Raw genomic sequence first — 22267 nt, 5'->3', positions numbered from 1 at the left:
AGTTTCAGTTTCAGTTTCACTTTCTCAAGGAGGCGTCACTGCGTTCGGACAAATCCATACACGCTACACCACATCTGTTGAGCAGATGCCTGACCAGCAGCATAACCCAACGCGCTTAGTCAGGCCTTGAGTGCATGCTTACATATTTGTGTACCTATGAAAGTGGATTTCATTTTACGTAATTTCGCCAGAGGACAACACTCTCGTTGCCATGGGTTCTTTTTCAGTGCGCCAAGTGCGTGCTGCACACGGGACCTCGGTTTATCGTCTCATCCGAAAGACTAGACGCTCAGTTTGATTTTCCAGTCAAACTTAGGAGAAAGGGCGAGAGCGGGATTCGAACCCACACCCTCACGGACTCTCTGTATTGGCAGCTGAGCGTCTTAACCATTCTGCCACCTTCCAAAGAGGATACCACACTGCATGCATGTCCTTAGGGCTCTGCTTCGCTTCAAACAGTACACGAGTGACTGACGTACTTATCACAACATGAACAATTAAATGCTTCGTTTCATGTCAGCGGTAAAAGACAAAGCTGGTCTCAGTGTTATGGGTCACAACCACGTCTGCTGTTCTTCAACACGACTGGGGCGATCTGCTTGTGGTGGGTTGTTCCGTCACAACGGTGACCGTTAGTGAGAACTGGTCAGCGGGACACTGCCCATCTTCCTTCTCTCTTTTACTCACGTCATCTACTCTTCTTTCTTTGTTTTGTTGCTGTCACTGTTTTGTGAAGGCTCTGTTTCTTCTACTTTCTGCTGTCTTTTTTTTGTTTTATTTGTTTATTTATTTATTTGTGATGGCATAGTGGAAAAAAGCATGTAGCTTATTCTTTTACCCTCATCAAAACATTATAGTTCTCTCTCTCTCTTTTTTTCTCTGTCTGTCTGTCTGTCTGTCTGTCTGTCTCTCTCTCTCTCTCTCTTAACAGCACTGTGAAATGCATGGAATACTGGTTTAAAATTTTGAAAATGGACATGGAAAGATTACCTACTTGATGTTAAGAAATTTGGATGATAGAGGTAAAACATGGGCAACATTGGTTAAAAATACATTATTTCAGTTGGGTATGGGATATGCTTGGTATAACCAAGGTGTTGGACATGAAGCCGCCTCTATTTCCTTGTTAAAACAAAGACAGTTTTATCCAAGACTGGAAAAAATCAATAATAAATAAGGACACTATCCTTACAGATTGTTCAAAAGTGATTTTGAATGTGAAAAATATTTTGAATTCATGGATATAAGATGTTTCCGGGACTGTCTTCTGAAACTACGAATCGGTGTGTTACCAACAAAAGGATCCAGGTGGCGTTGGTCCGTCAACTTAAATTCCAGTTATTCATGTACAGTCTGTAAAGCTGATGAATCCGAACACCACTTTATTTATGTGTGTCCTTCATATACCAGTATCAGAAACAAGGACTTAACAGGTATTACCCAAGATTACACTGAAATATTGAAACATGGACCTACTGAAAAAATAACAAAGTTGAGTATGTATCTTTTCTATGCTCTTCGTCATAGACAACGATCTGCAGATGTGTAATTTGACCTTAAGAATAGTTTGGTTTAATTATTCAAGTTACTACTCAATTGACATGATAGGCATACCTAAGATGTACACCCTTTTTGCCAGAGACCCTTTCCAATAAGCTGGTGGCCGCCTTGAGGAATAAAATCTGTTGTGTTGTGTTGTGTTGTGTTGTGTTGTGTTGTGTTCTCTCTCTCTCTCTCTCTCTCTCTCTCTCTCTCTCTCTCTCTCTCTCTCTCAACCATTCCCCTGTTATTCATATTCGCAATCTTTTCTTCCAGTCTCGCCAACTCTCTCTGCCTCTGTTTCTTTCTCTTTCTGTCCCCACCCTCTTACAACCCCCTTTGTTTCTTTCTCTTTCTGTCCTCACCCTCTTACAACCCCCTCTGTTTCTTTCTCTTTCTGTCCCCACCCTCTTACAACCCCCTCTGTTTCTTTCTCTTTCTGTCCCCACCCTCTTACAACCCCCTCTGTTTCTTTCTCTTTCTGTCCCCACCCTCTTACAACCCCCTTTCTTTCTTTCTCTTTCTGTCCCCACCCTCTTACAACCCCCTTTCTTTCTTTCTCTTTCTGTCCCCACCCTCTTACAACCCCCTTTCTTTCTTTCTCTTTCTATCCCCACCCTCTTACAACCCCCTTTGTTTCTTTCTCTTTCTGTCCCCACCCTCTTACAACCCCCTCTTCAGACACATATCTCCCGTTCCTAAATGGACGTTGTCCGATCAAGTGACTGGGGGGTTGACAGACTTTGATGCCACGTTCATGACCCAATGAACAGGTTCCCCCGACCTCTTAAGGTCTGAGGCGCCCCTCCTGAATGGCGATGCTATCAAGTAAACGGCTGTCAGCATGACGGACTGACCTCACTGTACCGGACCATGTCACAGTCCATGGACAGCGCAGTGGTCGTTGGTCACAGCTCTCGTGTCAAGTTTTCTCCCGGACAGTTTGACACGTGGCGATGTGCCGGACTTTTTTGGGGCTGTATTCATTATCCTCGAAAAAAGCGAGGGAAAATATTCAGTGGCCTTAACTGCAGTTGTGTCAAAATTGCGTGTGGTAACTTCACTTTAAAGCACGAGACTCAGCTAATTCATGCGCTCAAAGGAAATAACAGCTTTCAGAAAACGTAGTCAGAGACATAACTTTGGTCAGTAAGAGCAATAGGCAGGCTAAGCACGTATGGCACTGAACCCACTACCAAGCTGTATTCCTCGTCGGTTATGTTCCTTGTCAAACGTTCAACAAGTTTCGCCTTCGCATTGTGTCTGTTTGTTTGGTTTTTTGTGTGTTTTTTGTTGTTGTTGTTGTTGTTTTGGGGGGTGGGGGTGGGGGTAGGGGGTTGTTGTTGTTGTTTTATAGCTGAAGCATTCTTGTAGCTTAGATCTTCTGGCTCTTGGCCGGACAACTACACAACATCATCATATGTCGGCCAGGGTCACTCCCCACACCGAGACAGCATTAACACCACGTGTCCATAAAGTTTACAGAACGATGTCAGACCGAAAACATGCCATTTTCGTACGACGATCGCAGCATAAATTTGATTTGATTGATCGTAAGCTATGACCCATCTTTTCCTGAACAACCCGTAATTGTGATTGTCGATGCCGCTGTGTGGTCTCATGGACCGGACATGACGTTCTGCAGATGTCCATGCTCTCCTGAACAGAGCCAGGTAGGTGACGGCAGAAAACTCTTTATCAAATAAAGCCGTGTTACAATGTATGAAACGCTTAACTACACAGAAAGTGTTATTAACACCGCAGTGAAATTGCCTTCAAACCAGTGATCTATGCCAAGGTTACATACAACTGTAATATGAGATCTGAAAAAATCATCCTGAGTAATCCGTAGTCCATGTGTCAAACTGGTGAGGGTCAGAACTGGTGTGGGTCAGAACTGGTGTGGGTCAGAACTGGTGAGGGTCAGAACTGGTGTGGGGCCACCTGGTAGGTGGCACACCGTGTGATGACGAGACACTGTGGTAAGGGCTGTGGAGGCCACCAACAGTCTGTGTGACTGACGCCCTCATCTCATCAGACGGTCACTCTGATGCCTATCTGGCCCGCGCACTGACCCAACTTATTTTCCCAACACACATGTCTTGGTCCGTGTACCCTCTACACTTCTCCACACCAACCAACACAGGTGGCACACTGGACACAGAGAGCTGGCCCCCGCCCTACCACTGACAGCAGATATATTCATCCTCGATTAATACTCGTGAGGATGGGGAAGGGAGGAGTGAACGGAAGAGAGGATGAATGATTGTGAGACTGAGGAATATGAACGATCAACCTGTCTGACAGGGAAAGGGAAGAGAATGACGAAGAAGTAAGTAGTGAAATCTCCGGCCACTTCTTTGGTTTCCCCACGCTTTCTCACAGTCCCACGATTTCTCTCACTCTACGAGATAGTGTAGGACTGCCAGAAAGCGTGGTCGTTCCCCTTCCGCGTTTTCTCGGAATTCCGAGAAAGCGTGGGAAGTCCCCATTATCTATGTAAAAAAAAAAAAAAAAAAAAAATTCGTTTGCCATCGGGTTTGGTTTCTGGTCTTTCCCCAACAAAAATCTTGGAGAAAAATGAGAAAGAGGAAATGAAGAGAGAAAGAGGGGGGTGACGACAACGACGATCGTGATGATGTTGGTGACGTTAGTGAAGATGTTGAGGGTGATGGCACAATATCGGTTTTAAAAATGTGAGTGTGTGTGTGTGTGTGTATGCTTGTGCGGACGTGCGTGCGTGCGTGCGTGCGTGCGTGTGTGTGTGTGTGTGTGTGCGTGTGTGTGCGTGTGTGTGTGTGTGTGTGTGTTTCCTTTAGTCTGGTTGGTTGACTGGTTGATTTGTTTTCCTTCTTTGACTTTGTTTTGCTCTTAAAATAATATCCTAATTTTCTGAGTGTCTTTTTTGAAAAATGAGAAACTATCTCTAGTGCAATGCTGCACGCGAAAGGATGCTAACAAACAGTTGAACCAATGAACAAGCGTAAAATGAAGGAACATTCTAAGTAAAAGTGACAGAATAAGGTGCATCACAACAAACTTAATTTGGTCCCGCCCGTTTTTACGCTCCCTACGAGAGGGTAAAGCATTGTGAAACATCTTTTTTTGCTATCGCATTTATGCACAGAGAGTTAAATCATTTTGATCAGTGTTGTTATTGACACCCCTCGGGGAAGATTCGGGTCAAGTCTTGGTATATATTCCTGTTTGTGTTAGACACATTGCCACAATTTTCTTGTTTGATATTGATTCCGATTTTGAATTTGAGTCGATGCACTGCAATGATCCATTTGATTTGAAATACAATAAACAGGCGTCAGTTTCAGTGCCATCACTGCTGGTGTCTTCGCTAACGCCATTGCCATTATGATGATCGACAGGGGGAGAGAGGGGGGAGAGAGACAGGGGGAGAGAGACAGGGGGAGAGAGACAGGGGAGAGAGACTGGGGGAGAGAGACAGGGGGAGAGAGAGGGGAGAGAGAGACAGGAGGAGAGAGACAGGGGAGAGAGACAGGGGAGACAGGGGGAGAGAGACAGGGGAGACAGGGGCAGAGAGACAGGGGAGACAGGGGAGAGAGACAGGGGGAGAGACAGGGGGAGAGAGACAGGGGAGACAGGGGCAGAGAGACAGGGGAGAGAGACAGGGGAGACAGGGGCAGAGAGACAGGGGAGACAGGGGAGAGAGACAGGGGGAGAGACAGGGGAGAGAGACAGGGGGAGAGAGACAGGGGGAGAGAGACAGGGGGAGAGAGACAGGGGGAGAGAGACAGGGGGAGAGAGAGGGGGGAGAGAGACAGGGGGAGAGAGACAGGGGGAGAGAGACAGGGGGAGAGAGACAGGGGGCAGAAAGCGGATGATGAGGGAAAGGGATCTGGTGGGAAGGAAAACGGGAGGAGGTAGACAAGAATATAGAGACAGACAGACAGAGACAAAGACAGAGAGGAGTGTATACTGGGTTGTTTTGTTGTTGTTGTTTTTTGTTTGTTTGTTTTTCTAAATGTTCCTTTCTGTGAATTAAATACAAAGATAAGATAGTGCAATGTTGTTTTTATCATAGAAAGAGAGAGAGAGAGAGAGAGAGAGAGAGAGAGAGAGAGAGAGAGAGAGAGAGAGATGGGAGGATTGCAGGATAAACAAACAAATAAATAAATATTGTATTTTCTCACTAATGCTTAAGAGCTTTTTCCCACATACATACATACATACATTAGAGGTGATGTCCGAAGCATGCTATATCAGTGCTGGGTCCCCAACAGAATACAGCTGAGATCAATAGTAAGCATAGAAAAAAATTGAAGAAACAGAAAACAACACACCCACACAACAACAACAACAACAACAACAACAACACCCCAAACCCCACACACACTCACTGTGAGGAGGTGAACGGCGCTGGTACGTCGGGTACGGGGAGGGCCGGGCGTTGCGCAGTGCCAGACGGTCACAGCCCGCGTTGGACAGCCCCAGGTGGGAGGTGAACTGGTGGGCGGGGGGCGGCACCAGACCGTGACCCCCCGTCGGAAGGTACCACGTGCCGGGGACTGCACACACAGAGCCAGTGTCATCAGTCACTGTCAGCACATCATCACTATTGTCACATTGTCACTGTTGTCGCATTAACATTCTGCTATATTTGCAAAGTATATTTCTGAAAGGGAAGAAATAAATAGAAAAGAAATCGTCAAGGGTTGTCAATACTATTCACTTGAAGACCACAAAATATGTATGGACACAGTTTCAGATTGCAGCTACACAGCAGCTTAAAACACACACACACACACACACACACACACACACACACACACCGCACGCACGCACAGTGCATACGTATGTATACACACATGCAAGCATCTAAAGCAATAAGCATGCCAAAAGACACACATTAAAAATGTGTCGCTTTCCTCCTATATCATTCATATCGATTTAATGATATATGTCAGGTTATTTCATGGAAACAGAAATACTTATCAGCATTTATTTACCATACCGTTTAGAATCAGTTGCAATGCAACAGTACTGAATTCTGCACAGACCACTGACTGCTAAGGTCAACTTCTGTATTTCTTCTTCAACAGTTAAATCGTGTTTCTTTTTCTTGTTGTCTTCTTCGGATTAAAGTCCAGTGTGTGAAACAACCGCTTGGACATGTACATTGCTGTGGGCAGTGTTTGGTACCACAGGGTGTGTGACACTGTCACAAGCCCGCCTTTGTTCTGACGGCTTTCTGAATAAAGAACAATTGTCAAAGGAACAAAATAATTAAACAGACCAGTCCAGTTTTCATTGGCATTTCCAGAGACATCTAAGAATTAAGCCGGGAATAACCCTGACACACAGCCGTGGAATAATTTAAAATACTCTCGTGCACACGTTGGCAGGGTAATGTGGGAGATGGTGTGTGTGTGTGTGTGTGTGTGTGGAGGCTCGTGTGCATTTTATGTGTAGTGATGGGCCTGTGCAGTTTTATTTGTTCTTTCATAATTATTTGTGAAACTGCATGTTTGTTACATGTGTGTGTGTGTGTGTGTGTGTGTGTGTGTGTGTGTGTGTGTGTGTGTGTGTGTATCCTTATCAACATTTAATTTGCTGGTTTGTTTATTATCATTATTGTCATTTTACTTTATTATTATCTTTATTCATTTTTTTCTATTTACTTATATATTTATTTATTCATCTATTTATCTATTTTTCCGTATTTTATCTCAATATCTGTCTGCTTTTTTTTTTTTTTTAAAAGTCATTTATTCATTTAGTTGTTTAATCATGTGCGTGCGTGCGTGCGCGCGCGCGCGCGCGTGTGTGTGTGTGCGTGCGTGTGTCTGCGTGCGTGTGTGTCTGTGTGTGCGTGTCTGTATGCTTATTAACATTTAATTTGCTGATTTGATTATTATCATTATTGTCGTTTTACTTTATTCTTAACTTTATTTTTTCTATTTACTTATATATGTATTTATTTATCTATTTATTTTTCCGCATTTTATTTCATTATCTGTCTGCTTACTTAAAAAAAAAGTATTTGTTCATTTATTTGTTAAATTATGTATTCATTGATTTAATGATGTATCCATTCATTTGTTTATGCTGTTCTTTTTTTTTCCCCCCCAAGGCCTGGCTAAGCGCGTTGGGTTACGCTGCTGGTGTAGCGTATATGGATTTGTCCGAACGCAGTGACGCCTCCTTGAGTAACTGAAATGACCTGAACTGAGCACGCGTTTCACATGTGATTAACTACGGTCAATGTTGTGTACTACCTTTCTTCTTACTGTCACCACAATTCGTGTGCTTCTTGAAAAGAGATAAGCTAATGATATCTTTTTTCTTCCGAAAGAAAAATTGGTAAAAAAAAAACCAGCATACTCTGTGACTGCAATATCATTATATTATCAATTATTATATAATGATATTGCAGTCAGAGAGTAAGCGGGATTTGTTGTTGTTGTTGTTTTTTTTGGGGGGTGGGGATGGAGGGTGTGTGTGTGGGGGGGGGGGGTTACTGCACATCGATTACTCGATGAGCGCCATGCTCTGACAATGTACCGCAGAGGACTACCAGTGACCACTGGACACAACACACTGCCCAGTCCAGAAATTATCAGTGATGGTGGCACTTCTGTGGACCTCACTGGCTACTCCCAACTCAGCCAGGGCAGTAGGGGGGGGGGGGAGGAGAGAAGACATGCTTTCTCACAATCTCAACAAACTATTACTCTCACTGTACGGGAAAGTGTGGGGCAGCCAGAAAGCGTGGTCGTTCCCCCTCCTGCGTTTTATCTCACTTTGCGAGAAAGCGTTGCGAGGAGGGGGCGGGGGGCGGGGGGGGGGGGGGGGGGGGGGGGAGAAGGGGGCGTGAGAAAGCGTGGGAAGACTCCATTATTTTTGTCAAAAGCATTTTGTTCCTCATCGCGGTTGGTTTCTGGTCTTTTTTCCAACACAAATCTTAAAAGAAAAATGAGAGAGAAGGAAAACACAAACAGAGGGAAGACGACAACATCATGATAATGATGGTGATGTTAGTCAAGACTTTGACGTGGATAGCACATTATCGGTTTTAAAACAAAAAGTGCATGTATGCCAGTGTGTGTGTGTGTGTGTGTGTGTGTGTGTGCGCGCGCGCGCGTACGTTGTGTGTTCGGTAAGGCCATTGTCCTTATCATACCATTTCTTTTTCTGTCATTTTCCTTGTATTGGGAAAGGAAGAGAAATTAACCGCGATGATAAGCGAAATGTTTTGATAAAGATGTGGGGGGGGGGGGGTGATGGGGGCGGGGGGGGGGGGGCTACCCACGAATTCTCTCACACATTACGAGAAAGCGTGGAAGGAATCCCAACGCTTTCTCGCAAATGACAGCGTGGTAGAGGAACAACCACACTTTCTCACAGTCCCACGCTTTCTCGTAAAGTGACAGAAAGTGTGGGATTGTGAGAAGGCGGGAGCCAACACGGGGACGAGAGGGAGAAGACAGGGAGACAAACAAGTGAACAGACAGACACAAGCACACAGACAAAGGGAAAGCACTATACAGAGTTTAATAACTGCATATTTACCTTTGTACCAGGATATAAACAAACCTAAGAGAATACTATAAACCAAACTGTAAAATCTCCACAAGAAGTAAGCCCTCTTTTCTTTCAAAATCAAAACTTCGCAGTATAAGTTGAAGTCGCAGGACAACATAATTGATATATTTAACACGAACAGTCAAAATAATACATGGATTTAGAAACAAGCAATGATAGTTCAAAGAAAAGAATATCTCTGCCAAGACGTCAACGGTACAAATTGTGTAGCTCACAATGGCTAATCCTCTCAACAACTGAGTCCAAGCTGAGTGTCGGGCCAGTCACAGTGCACGCCATTCTTCACGGTACAGACGTCAGTCTTTACGGCCCTTCACGTGCATCCTTCATCGCCTGGCAACGCTGGAGAGCTGGTTCTCAGTCTGTGGATCACTGCGAGAATATATTAACCCCTCTTTCTCCCGGTTATCGGCCCCTTGTCAAAATGGCGCGGGGTTTCTCACACACATTGGAGACTATCGCTGTTTCGGACCCGACTGCTGTGTAAATTCACCACCGGTGTTCGCGTTCGCGCCTGGCCTGATAAGTTGTGACCCAGTGCTTCTTCTTCGTTCGTGGGTTGCGAACCCCAAGTTCACTCGTATGAACGAGGGGGCCCCCGCGTGTATGACAGTTTTTACCCCCCTAAGTGTAGGAAGTCATACTCCATTTGGGGGTGGGGGGGGGGGCAGGGTGAAGGAGTGCTTCCTGGTTATATTCTTGTTTCCAGTGACCCAGTGCTAAAAGGGACAGGGTGCCCAGTGCCGATAGTGAATGTAAGCCGCCATCTTGACTTTCTTGTGGGCACTCTCAGTCTGCCTGCTGGACCTCACAGCTGCCGTTGTCAAGGAGATTACCACGGGGTATCTACCGACTAAACAGCCGTTACTCGTGGCGCCGCTGGAAGGGGCAAGGTGTGAAAAGTAGACACCAACAAGCACTCCACCGTTCTCCTTCATCATCACAGCCCCCTCCATCACCCTAACCCCACGTCACGAGGGGCACTCCATCCCCTGGGCACACAGCTCACTGATCTGCGGACATCAAAGCCCAGCGGTTTGTTCCAAAGACTCCACATCCATGTGTATATAGATAGGGTCCTTGGTTGTTCCGTGCTCCACTGCCTTTGTTTGGTCACGTGACCTCTGACACACACAACTGCTGTCATCATACTTCCTTCCGAAAACCACAGCAGGAATGTTCCTGTCTGTAGTACATACCCACTCAAAAAAAGGGGTGGGGTCAGGATTAGCCTGTCCGTCTGTCTGCATATCATGCACCAAGACGTACCCCAACTGGCAATAGTTCGCTAGTCAGTTTCACATCTGGCAATTAACAAGACTTCTGTACAGGTTTTAAATGAATCAAAACTGAGGACTACAGCTATTGTCCTAATCACAGACATACAGCTGGTGGGTAGTTCCAGGTGATGGCTCTGAAGAACTGTTCACTGACGAAAAATACCGTTCAATGTCCCACCACACAACACAGTGATTCTTCACCGACTCTTTGTGTTGATAAGATTGTTGGATCGAACAACTGCATCGCTACCCAATGTTTTTGTTTGTTTTTTCCTCCACGATTTGTTAGACTGATTTCTTTTAATTCGGATTGGACTTCAGACAAGTACGCAACAGGTGATGAATGTTTTCTGTATGGTACGGGGGTAACTAATCAGTCATGTATGTAGCTCAACTTAAAAGGCACGAGTTCTGCCATTGTCTCGCCCCCTGACCTTGTCCAACTGTGGGTCAGACAAGGAGCTCGTCCTCTTTTCTCCTCCATCCTCCATGTCTGACCTGACGGTTCCTTCAGCACCCCCCCCCCCCCCCCCCCCCCCGTCCACCCCTGGCCCCTTTAAAAACAGAAACAGCAATTCTATGGCTGGCTTGGGGTCTTTTCCGTTTTGTTTTGGAATTTGTTTTTTGGTTGTTTTTGTTGTTGTTGTTGTTGTTTAGGTTGGTTACTTTTTGTGGCTGTTTTTCCCCTCGTCTTCTTCAAATATTGGACAATGTGAACACTGCTCACACTTCGACTTTCTGCTGGACACTGTATCACTGGCACAATGTGTGACGCTGGCTGAAGTTCCATTTTTCAAGCGTGAAGGCACGGGCGTCATTAGTATGAACCCAGACGCAGGTATTTTTATTTGTGTCGATGTGTTCGTTAAATGGGGATGTCTATGTTTTTGTTAAATGGGTATGGGGGATAGAAAGAGTAAAGTTATAAAGGAGACTGCTGGGTCATAACGACCATGTAGCCAACAGTTGTCTTCTCGTTGTTTGTCAATTTCAGTAAGGAGAAATCACTATCTGCTAGCGCTAAGCATGAGGAAATATCCCAGCTTCTGAACTGGCAATGCCTCCTAATACAACTTCATCTTGTATGCAGAAGGATTACGCCAGTAAATCACACCACTGTTGGCTCCTTTAACCAGCTATTCTGTATCTCAGGTCCACTTATTGCAGTCCAAGGAAATGTTCAACTGACCAATTAGCATATCAAAATGAAAGTGTGAGGTAGATATACCAAGTGAACAACTGTACAATCCCTCCAATGACGGCAAAATGCCACATATTTCGACAAAGCAAATTAAACATAATCCCCGACTGACCCGGAGTTGCCTTCACTCCAGGGAATTTTACGTTTCTTGATCAAACCACCTGTCGATAAGGGATGGTCAAAACACAGCCGTGGAATGCTCTGTTTTTAAAGCAGACCCCCACCCCAACCCCCTTCTTCTACCGCCCCACCTTTTCTTTCCGTACTGACCAGGTAAAGCAGCAGGTAAGAGCAGGGAGCTGGCTCAGCGCGCAGTGCAGGTGCATTATCGCCTGTCTGTCCATAACTCAGGACGTCTTTTGTCAACACGACTTGCTGTTATCAAGGTGGTGAGATATTGCAGTACAAAGTGAAGTAGCGGCCCTTCCCCGTGCTTTGACTGCCCTGACTTCACGGCCAGTCGTCGCTGGGCTCCAATTGCAAGTGCGGGTGAGAAGGGGCCAGGTAGGAACACTTGGCCGGGGTGTTAGCAGATTATAAGAAATTAACGCTGATTTACCAGCATGATAACGGTCTGTGCGCTTGGTGAGGCAGGAACGTGGCCTGTGTTGCCTACACCTGTCTCAATACAATTCACTGACTGTGCGGAGAACCAAGTCCGCCTTTAGTTTATTTCTTTTCGCCTTTTTTTTTCAAACTCCATTCAAATCAAGAGAAAAATGCTGAACAGACCTAAGCCTATCTCCCCACCCCCATTCCCCTTTTTAGATCGTTCAGATCAAGAGAAAAATGCCGAAATGGACGCTGTTAAATGTTTGCGTCTCACCGTTTCTGTGTGCATGCTCATGGACAGCAATCAGAAAACTGTAACAATTACTTCGGGCAGCGAGTGACGGTGAACGCTGAATTCAAAACTGCAATAAAACCTATGATTTATCCTGTGATCAGGTCGTCAGAGAAAACAGTGGTGATTCGGTCATGGTCATGACAGACCAGTCCGCGCAATGCATCAATAGATCAACTTCAAAGTTGCCTCACAACACTCCATCTGCGGGGACAGTGTGCCAAGACCCAGTTTGACGAGGTACGAAATGTGAGTTGGCATTGCGATCCATGATACACAGACCGAGAATCAGACAGACAGGCTAACAAAGCGAATGCTATACGCAGCCACTTTCCAAGAACGTTTCTAATTTCCGTTGTCACTTCTTTGTAATCATTTTAACTGAGTAAAAAAAAGTTTGATATGCAGATGCATCACCAGAAGTGGTGGAGACCTCCACTGGCGCATCAACCGGCAGTGAAGTGCAGTATCACAGTGTACTTCCTTCCTCACGCCGCATCACAGCAAGGTGTGGTTGGCAGTTCACACACACACACACACACACACACACACACGGGATCCAGACAACAACTCCACTCTACACCCACCACGCTCACAGGCTTTTGTCTGACTGGAGAACAATGGTATTGCTCGGCCGTCTCTTCACCGTCAGAACCACTAGTGTCTTCCCAGTCTGACTCCGTCACAATCCCTTCCGTGTTTTTGTTGCTGTTTTTTTCTCTCTGTATATTACAATATGTGCTTTGCTATGAATATTCAGGCCTTTTTATCTTGCACAGGGATATCTACTCTGCAATCTTTATGATTGTTCAGTTGCATCACACGGTGTGTGACTGATGTGTGTGTGGACCACCCTCCCTGCACGCCGGACAGTTTGCCGAGGGCGAAAGGAAGCCTCTCCCTCCCTGTCGTCATCTCTGCACTCTCATCCCATGCCCCCATCCCTACCCTCCCCGTACCCACCCCCACCCTGCCAACCAGGTGCTACAGTCTGCACAGCCATGGAGACAGCAGACAATTACGGCGTGATACGGCAGCAGAACAGAAGCAAATCAGGACCACAAAACGCGAAGATGATGTGGGGAGAACACGGACACACAAACATGTGCGTGCGCGTGCATGCGTGCAGTTAGAGGCAAACAGGAGTGAAGGAAGGCTGAAAGAGAAAGAGAGAGAGAGATGAAAGAGATGAGACTGGGGTGGGGAAGAGAGGTGAGGATGGAGAGAGAGCGATAGGATGGGGAGAGGATAAACTCACACACACTGAGGGAGGGTGGATATGGGAAAGACAGGAACAGAGCAGACAGACAGAGATAGGGAGAGTGGGAGAGAGATAGAAGAGGGAGAGAGACACACAGCAGATAGGGAGAGTGGGAGGAAGAAAGAGAAGCGGGAGAGAGATACACAGAGGTTGGGAGAGTGGGAGGGAGAGAGATATATATAAGAGGGAGAGTCGCACAGAGATAAGGAGAGTGGGAGGGAGAGAGACACACAGAGATAGGGAGAGTGGGAGGGAGAGAGAGAGAGAGAGAGAGAAGAGGGAGAGAGACACACAGAGATAGGGAGAGTGGAAGGGGGAGAGAGAGAGAGAGAGAAGAGGGAGAGAGACACACAGAGATAGGGAGAGTGGGAGGGAGAGAGAGAAGAGGGAGAGAGACACACAGAGATAGGGATAGTGGGAGGGGGGGAGAGAGAGAGAGAGAGAAGAGGGAGAGAGACACACAGAGATAGGGATAGTGGGAGGGGGGGAGAGAGAGAGAGAGAGAAGAGGGAGAGAGACACACAGAGATAGGGAGAGTGGGAGGGAGAGAGAGAATAGGGAGAGAGACACACAGAGATAGGGAGAGTGGGAGGGGGGAGAGAGAGGGAGAGAGACACACAGATATAGGGAGAGTGGAAGGGAGAAAGAGAGAGAGAGAGAGCAGAGGGAGAGAGACACACAGAGATTGGGAGAGTGGAAGGGAGAGAGACACAAAGAGAGACACAGAGAATTGGAGAGTGGGAGGGAGAGAGATATAGAAGAGGGAGAGAGACACACACAGATAGGGAGAGAGTGGGAGGGAGAGAGAGATAAAGATATTCAGGTGGGGGGGGGGAGAAAGAGGGAGAGAAAGCGAGAGTGAGTGACAGAGAGATGGGGGGTGGGGGGGGGTAGAGAGAGAGGGGAGTGGGGCAGAGACAAAGAGAAAAAGAGCAAGCTGTGACGACTGTTTCAGTACTCACAATGCGACAGTGCTCTTCCCTGGCCATCGCACCCTCCTTCGTCCATTAGGTCCCGCTGGTCCGGCCTGCAACAACGACTACAGTGTTTACCGTTACTCCACGGAGTTGGAAACAAAGCTTCAAGTTTTTTACACACCAGTAAAATCATACTAGAGTCACCCCCCGAAAATGGAATACGGCTGCCTACAATGCGGGGTAAAAAATGGTCATACACGTGAAAGCCCACTCGTGTACACACAAGTGAACGTGGGAGTTGCAGCCCACGAACGAAGAAGAAAATACTAGGTTCTCAACACACGACAGTTACGCTATTCTACTCTCTCTCTCTCTCTCTCTCTCTCTCTCTCTCTCTCACACACACACACACACACACACACACACACACACACACACACACATACACACACACCAAAAATTAGTCCCAAACTAGGTACTCAACGTTTTGTAAATAAAGGTAAAAAAGCTGTAATTCTCTTATGTAATGTGTTTCAGAGATGCAAAGAAATGACATATGACGTGTTCTTTAAAATTTTTGACACAAAAATATTGCCCATTCTCTTGTATTCGTCAGAAATTCTGGGGATAACATATATTAGATCATATCGAGAAAGCACATCTGATGGCTTGTAAACGGTTTTTAGGAGTACCCGTTAAAACGCCTAACAAAATGGTGTATGGTGAATTAGGTAGATATCCACTTTTCATAAATTCTTATATAAGCTGCATAAGATACTGGTTAAAGTTGATTTCCATGGAGCCTCATCGATTACCATATCAAGCTTATCATACGTTAATGAATTTAGATATGTCAGGGAAACACTGTTGGGTAACGCATGTTAGGAAGATTCTCTGTGAAACAGGTTTTAATATTGTTTGGCTTCAGCAAGGTGTTGGTAATGTAAAAATCTTTCTTAGTGCTTTGAAGCAAAGGCTTATTGATATGTACATACAAGAATGGACTGGATCCTTGAGAGACAGTGACAGATATATGAGCTACACGTGGTTTAAAACTATTTTTGAAAAAGAAGCATACATCTGAAGTATTGACGTATACTGTTACAGATTAGCTGTCACACAACTGAGACTGAATGTATTGCCAATTAGTTAACATTAGTTAACCTACACAATACAGATTTTTTTTTAATGTGTTTATGCTGTAAATCTCCTATTGAAAATGAAAATCATGTACTATTTGAGTGCACACTGTATAGGGATATCAGAGAAACATTTCTGAATGACTACATAAGAATTGATTTTGGAACACTACTCAGGTCAAAAAACGAGAAATATTACCAGAACTTGTCGAAATTTATTTTCCATGCAATGAACAGAAGGAAACATTTTACTGATGGGATTTGATATTTGTGATTCAATATTGCTGCCACGTCCATCCCATTTCCCGACCTCCTACCCCCCCCCCCCCCCCCCCCCCCCCACCTCCCCTTGTTTGTATAATGGCTTATGGCCGATGTACAATAAATAATTCAGTGTTCAGTGTTCTCTCTCTCTCTCTCTCTCACTCTCTCTCTCACACACACACACACACACACACACACACACACACACACACACAAGGCATTTACATTTCAAACAGACTGTACTAGATGATCACACACGCGCGGTGTGCACACACATTCATACATGCGAGGCGCCTACTTCAAATCCAGATTCCGATAGCACGAGCTATGCATTTTTTTTTTTTTTTTTTATATATATACATGAATGTCTTACCTTTCTTTAGCATCCAGGAATGCTTTGGCAAACGGGTTGTATTTGATCTTCAGCGCCGTGATCTGGCCAAGAGGAAAACAAAAGCCAGCTGTACAACATGTAACAATCATTCACTTCGGTCCGATTCTTTTGTTGGTCAGCACTTGGAAGGTCACAACCAACAATGTTTCGGTACTTTCAAATACTGCTAATAAAACAGGAAAGGCACATTTGGGGCAAGACGTTTGTTGTTTTTTTTTCCAAGCGGACGAACGATCACATGAACACAAATATATCAGGAACGATATATGCATATATTATTATTGTTTTAATGTTGCTTTCGTTAGAAGGACCATTCATTGTAATTATTCGTAACACACCTAAAACGTGTTGTCAAGATTGTAAACTCGTCAAGCATCTCTTTGTCTTTTCACCTGATTTGAGATCTTCATGCATGGTTGTGATCTAAGCGAGTTCGAGATATCAAATTTGGTATGAAATAGATAAATAAGTAAATAAATAAATCAACTGATTTTTTAAACAGCTGTGAACTTAACATCAGTACTAAAGACAACAGAAATGATGGTGACAGTGATGAGCAGGCTCAACACTGAGAATTCCATACTGGCATCGCCACGCGCCCAGCTCATCGCTCACTTGAAGCAAACTTCAGTTATACATTGTAATGTGAAAAACGTTAATATCTATAGACCTGAACATTGTCATATTCCATGTGTGGGATAATACTCTGTAACAGTTTTGTGGAGTGTCACGAACTGAAAAAAATAGAACCTTCATGGCAAGAGGGGAAATATTTCTGTTATATTCTGCTCTACAATACTTAGTGTGAGCAACTTTCACGAAGGGAGTTAATAATAATACATACACAGAAAAAGAAAACAGACACTGAAATACAGGGCGTGTGGGGGGGGGGGGGGGGGGGGGGGGCAGTGGGAGAAAAAGATTAAACGACGAGAGGGATAGACACAGAGAGATAGACACAGAGGGATAGACAGACAGACGGAGAATGGGATCGAGATAGAGAGAGAAAGGCGGAGACAGACACACAGATAGGCAGAAAGAGACAGGGGCAGAAATGGAAACAGGGAGATACTGAGGAACAGAGAGAAACAAGACAGGGACAGATAAAGAAAGATTACCGTGTTGTAATGATGCTGAGCGGTGGAGAGAGGTGGGGACACACACACACACACACACACACACACACACGCACGCACGCGCGAGCACGAAGCAAGGTGACTGTGTACAGACCTCTTCATTCTGATAGGCTGTGACGGCAATGAACTGGGTCTCATTGAAGCTGAAGGTCAGCAGGTCCTTGTTCTGCTGGTTGTTCCGCTGGTTCACCTTGATGATGTGCAGCCGTGGTTCGTACTTGTGCAGCGAATTCAGCATGATCTGAAACACATACACAGACATACACACTCTTGTTATTGTTGATGTTGTTGGCGTTTTATTATCAATCACTTCAATCTGATCTATACAGAGAGAGAGAGAGAGAGAGGGAAAATGAAATGAAAATCATTATAAGTCATTGTATAAAAGAAATTAAACCGATATTCTACAGTGTCCAGTCACACGTAATTTCTCTTCCTGTGTTCAGCAGAGTCAGGAAACACAACATTGTTTCTGTTGAATTTCTGCAGTTTGACCACGCCGCCCATTTTTTGGTCAGATTTTGAGGGTCGGTCACATAAACATGGTGCAGTTATTCAAAAGAGTAACTCATACTACGAACACAGTATTGTTTAAGTCAGCGTAAACACGGTATCGTTTGACTTAACACAAACACGGTATTGTTTGGGTTACGATAAACATGGTATCATTCTATTTAATACAAATACGCTTTTGTTAGAGTTAATATAACCACGGTATCGTTTGAATTAACACAAACACGGTATTCTTTGAGTTACTATATACACGGTATCGTTTGACTTGATTCAAACACAGTATTGTCTGAGTTAATTTTGACACGGTATCGTTTGAGTTAATATAAACACGATGAAGTTCAGTGAAGGTCAATTTCGATTAATTCCCACGGGTGAAGCCTGTCAATTGTTTGCAAGTGTCAACAGGTCAGGGCATTAACACGGGCAATCCGTCACCGTGGACAAACAGAATCCTAAGTTCCGACAGGTCGTTGGTAAGCTTCAGGTATTTGTACATCAGCCCTGTACAAATCTGTTGATCCACCCTGGCCGCTGCCCACACCTGTTTGAAGATGCCGTCACCAGCAGTGAGGGGGGGGGGGGGGGAGAGAGAGAGAGAGAGAGAGAGCCGGACACAGTGGTGAGGACTGAGGGACGGTCCGCCATAAATCAGCAGGACTGTTCATCCCGGCTGACGGCCTACCCCCTCGCTTTGATCCCCGGGCTGTAAACGTATTACGCCCCAACTCCCTCCACTCCTCGCCTTCATCCCCGTAGACCTACTACACCATGGCTCCATTTCTTCTCAGCCTTCCTCGCCATCACTTCTCTCTCCCTTGCTGACATGCGCGGTTCCGGCAATACTGAAAGTCAAGTCTGTACCATCTTTGCCATCTTAACCATTCTTGTGCTTCCCCCCCCCCTTTTTTTTTTTAATCATTCCTTGCTTGCTTTCTCCTTCTACACGATTTTTCTTAACACACTTTTAACACTTTTAGCTGTATCATGTTATTGATAGGCAAGGTAACCAACACGGTGACATGCAGACACTGACAAAAAAACGACAGACATAGTGACACATAGGCACGTGCAGACACAGCGGCATAGACATGGTGAAAGACAGACACGGTGACATAATCCCCCTGCCTGAAGAGGGGGTGGCGGGGGTGGGGGGGGGGGTCACACATTTTTACGTCCATCAGAGCAGTGAATTCATATCCACTGTGTCCAGAGCATTGCACAGGAAGGCGGGGCCCAATCCTCTCCTTCCGCCATTTTAACTTCACCCGGCCACGTCAGGTACCCATCCACAGCCGGGTGGAGTGAGGAAACTCGGAGTAAAGAATCTTTCCCAAGGACACGCCACCAGGCCGAAACGAGGGATGGAACCCTGATCTGTGGATCACAAGTCCAACGCCTTACCGGCGCCTCCTGCATGCATGATGATAGACATGGAGCTGCCGGAGGTATACACAGACGACTCGTGTTAAAATTCGTCCAGCAATTTGCCAGAAAACGGTGTTCCTAGACTGATACACTGATATCAGATACATGCAGTCTCTCAGTACGACGAATGCGCTGACGAACTGCACTTCATCTTCCTCTGGAGGGGGTCCTGATGTGTGAATGAACAGCAAACCTGGATGCACACAACCTTTCACATACATTGCAGGACAAGGAGTCCAAGGGCATAGTGCCTTGTTTATGCTTCTCCCGTTTGTTTTAAAGAGCTGTTTGCCTCGAAGATGTTCAACCCCATTGCACAGACCAGTCTTCATTGGTCAGACGGTGACATCGCTCCCCATTCTATGGTTTTATGGAGGGTTCTTTCTGTTTGTTTTTCAGCAAGAAACATGATAGAAATTTATTTGGAATGATCGCAACACGCACAGTTTTGCCCGACTGGATTTTTTGCTCGCCGACAGTCTGGCTCGAGGTTATGGAACGAGTTATATTGCCCAGCTGTTTCAGTGATTGTATCACTGAATTGTATCAGCTGTAAGTCATAATCAGCATTTGAATGAAGCCATTATCGACAGTGTCATGAACACGTAGTCACTGTGACTGGGTTTGCAAGTTATGTTGGTTACTCAGTCACTGTGTCTGACTGCCATTTGGCAGGGAGGTGATATGCAACAGCTTACTGACAGCACGCTCCACAGACCTACATCACACAGGGAAATAAATCTGACACGGCACTAACTCTGAACGTCTGATGAGCTAAGCACAGACTGATAACGATCATGTCATCGAGTGGATTTATCATGATAGTATTAATCACGTTGTCAAATTGTGTCATCAAAAGGATTTATCATGTTATCAATAGCATCAATAGGATTGCTCATGTTATCAATGGGATCATTCATATTATCTACATGATTAACCAGTCGAAATGTTTAAAAACCTACATACCCACGAAATTTGTTCACTTGCTTTTTGTGTTTGACCTTTTACAAAATACCCACCTTTCCCTCTTCAGGTGTGTCGGCAAACGGGAAATTTGTTGATGGCGTCATACTCGCTAATCAGATTTGACGATTTAGTGGTAATGAAAAAGTGTGTGTGTGTGCGCGCGTGCGTGCATGTGTGTGTGTGTGCGTGCGCGTGTGCGTACGTGTGTTTGTGTGTGTGTGTTGTGAAACTTTAGCAACGTTCTTTCTTCATCACGATTGGATATTTTTCTGTGAGCATGGGGCTTCAAATCCAGCAGCTGCCACCATATCAATTTTCATTGAGTCACTTTTCAATTATCTGGATAAATGTTTGAACATATGATCAAGACGAAATTGTTGAAATGTATCGGTGCGTCCATTTGCGTTCATTTTAATTTCAATCTATATTCAAAACAAACTTAAACCAAACTGTAAAAGGAAAACATTGTCGTTCTTTTACAAAGTTAAGCTGTCGATATCAAATTAGTCATGTTCTTTACTATCTATGTCAAGTTCTTTTAGAATCGATGCAGTATATCTACTTTTGCTAAACATGTTACTTCTGATATTAACTTTTGTAAGCTGGACGTCAGGTCTTGTCTGTGTTTTTTCTCTGTGCCCATTTACATATTTTCATCATGTTATTAGAAAATAATAATTTAAAGTTTTTGTCTACTGTATTGTATTGTATTAATCTTTTTTGTCACAACAGATTTCTCTGGTGCTCTCCCCAGGGAGAGCGCGTCGCTACATTTAGAGCACCACCCTTTCTTGCATTTTTTCCTGCCTGCAGTTGTATTTTGTTGTTTTGTTGTTTTTTAAAATTTGTTTTCCCATCGAAGTGAATTTTTCTACAGAATTTTGCCAGGGACAACTTTTAGTTGCCGTGGGTTCCTTTATGTGGGCTAAGTGCATGCTGCACACGGGACCTCGCTTTATCGTCTCATCCGAATGACTAGCGTCCAGACCACTACTCAAGGTCTAGTGGAGGGGGAGAAATTACTGGCGACTGTGCCGGGATTCGAACCACTGCGCTCAGATTCTCTCGATTCCTAGGCGGAGAGCTTAAGTCCACACGGTTTATGTCTGTGTGAGTGAAGAGGCCTACAGTTGAGCAAGACTGAAAGTCTCCACACACCCTTGATACACACAGTGACCTGCGGTGCCCTCTGCCTGGTCTGTTACAGGTGCCGGCCCCCCAGTCCCTCCCCTCTCTCTACACCACTTTAAGGCCCCCCAGTCCCTCCCTTCTCTCTACACCACTTTAAGGCCCGTCACCACTCCCTTCTCTCTACACCACTTTAAGGCCCGTCACCACTCCCTCCCTTCTCTCTACACCACTTTAAGGCCCGTCACCACTCCCTCCCTTCTCTCTACACCACTTTAAGGCCCGTCACCACTCCCTCCCCTCTCTCTACACCACTTTAAGGCCCGTCACCACTCCCTTCTCTCTACACCACTTTAAGGCCCGTCACCACTCCCTCCCTTCTCTCTACACCACTTTAAGGCCCGTCACCACTCCCTTCTCTCTACACCACTTTAAGGCCCCCCACTCCCTCCCCTCTCTCTACACCACTTTAAGGCCCGTCACCACTCCCTCCCTTCTCTATACACCACTTTAAGGCCCGTCACCACTCCCTCCCTTCTCTATACACCACTTTAAGGCCCGTCACCACTCCCTCCCCTCTCTCTACACCACTTTAAGGCCCGTCACTCCCTTCTCTCTACACCACTTTAAGGCCCGTCACCACTCCCTCCCTTCTCTCTACACCACTTTAAGGCCCGTCACC

At 45.4% G+C, this 22267-nt stretch overlaps 1 protein-coding gene across 1 annotated transcript in view; it reads right to left on the bottom strand.

The window, feature by feature from the left end:
• LOC143298218 (T-box transcription factor T-like) overlaps positions 1-22267 on the bottom strand; it is a 76887-nt gene that overhangs the window by 8984 nt on the left and 45636 nt on the right. The window contains exons 3-6 of the mRNA XM_076611012.1: positions 17648-17794; positions 16397-16458; positions 14666-14730; positions 5913-6080 (exon numbers count right to left, since the gene is read on the bottom strand). Coding sequence (XP_076467127.1) covers positions 5913-6080; positions 14666-14730; positions 16397-16458; positions 17648-17794 — 442 coding nt within the window. The remainder of the gene's footprint in view (positions 1-5912; positions 6081-14665; positions 14731-16396; positions 16459-17647; positions 17795-22267) is intronic.

The sequence above is a fragment of the Babylonia areolata genome, chromosome 23, assembly GCF_041734735.1.
Source record: "Babylonia areolata isolate BAREFJ2019XMU chromosome 23, ASM4173473v1, whole genome shotgun sequence".
Taxonomy (NCBI): Eukaryota; Metazoa; Mollusca; class Gastropoda; order Neogastropoda; family Buccinidae; genus Babylonia; species Babylonia areolata.
This window is presented reverse-complemented; position numbering and strand designations above follow the sequence as displayed.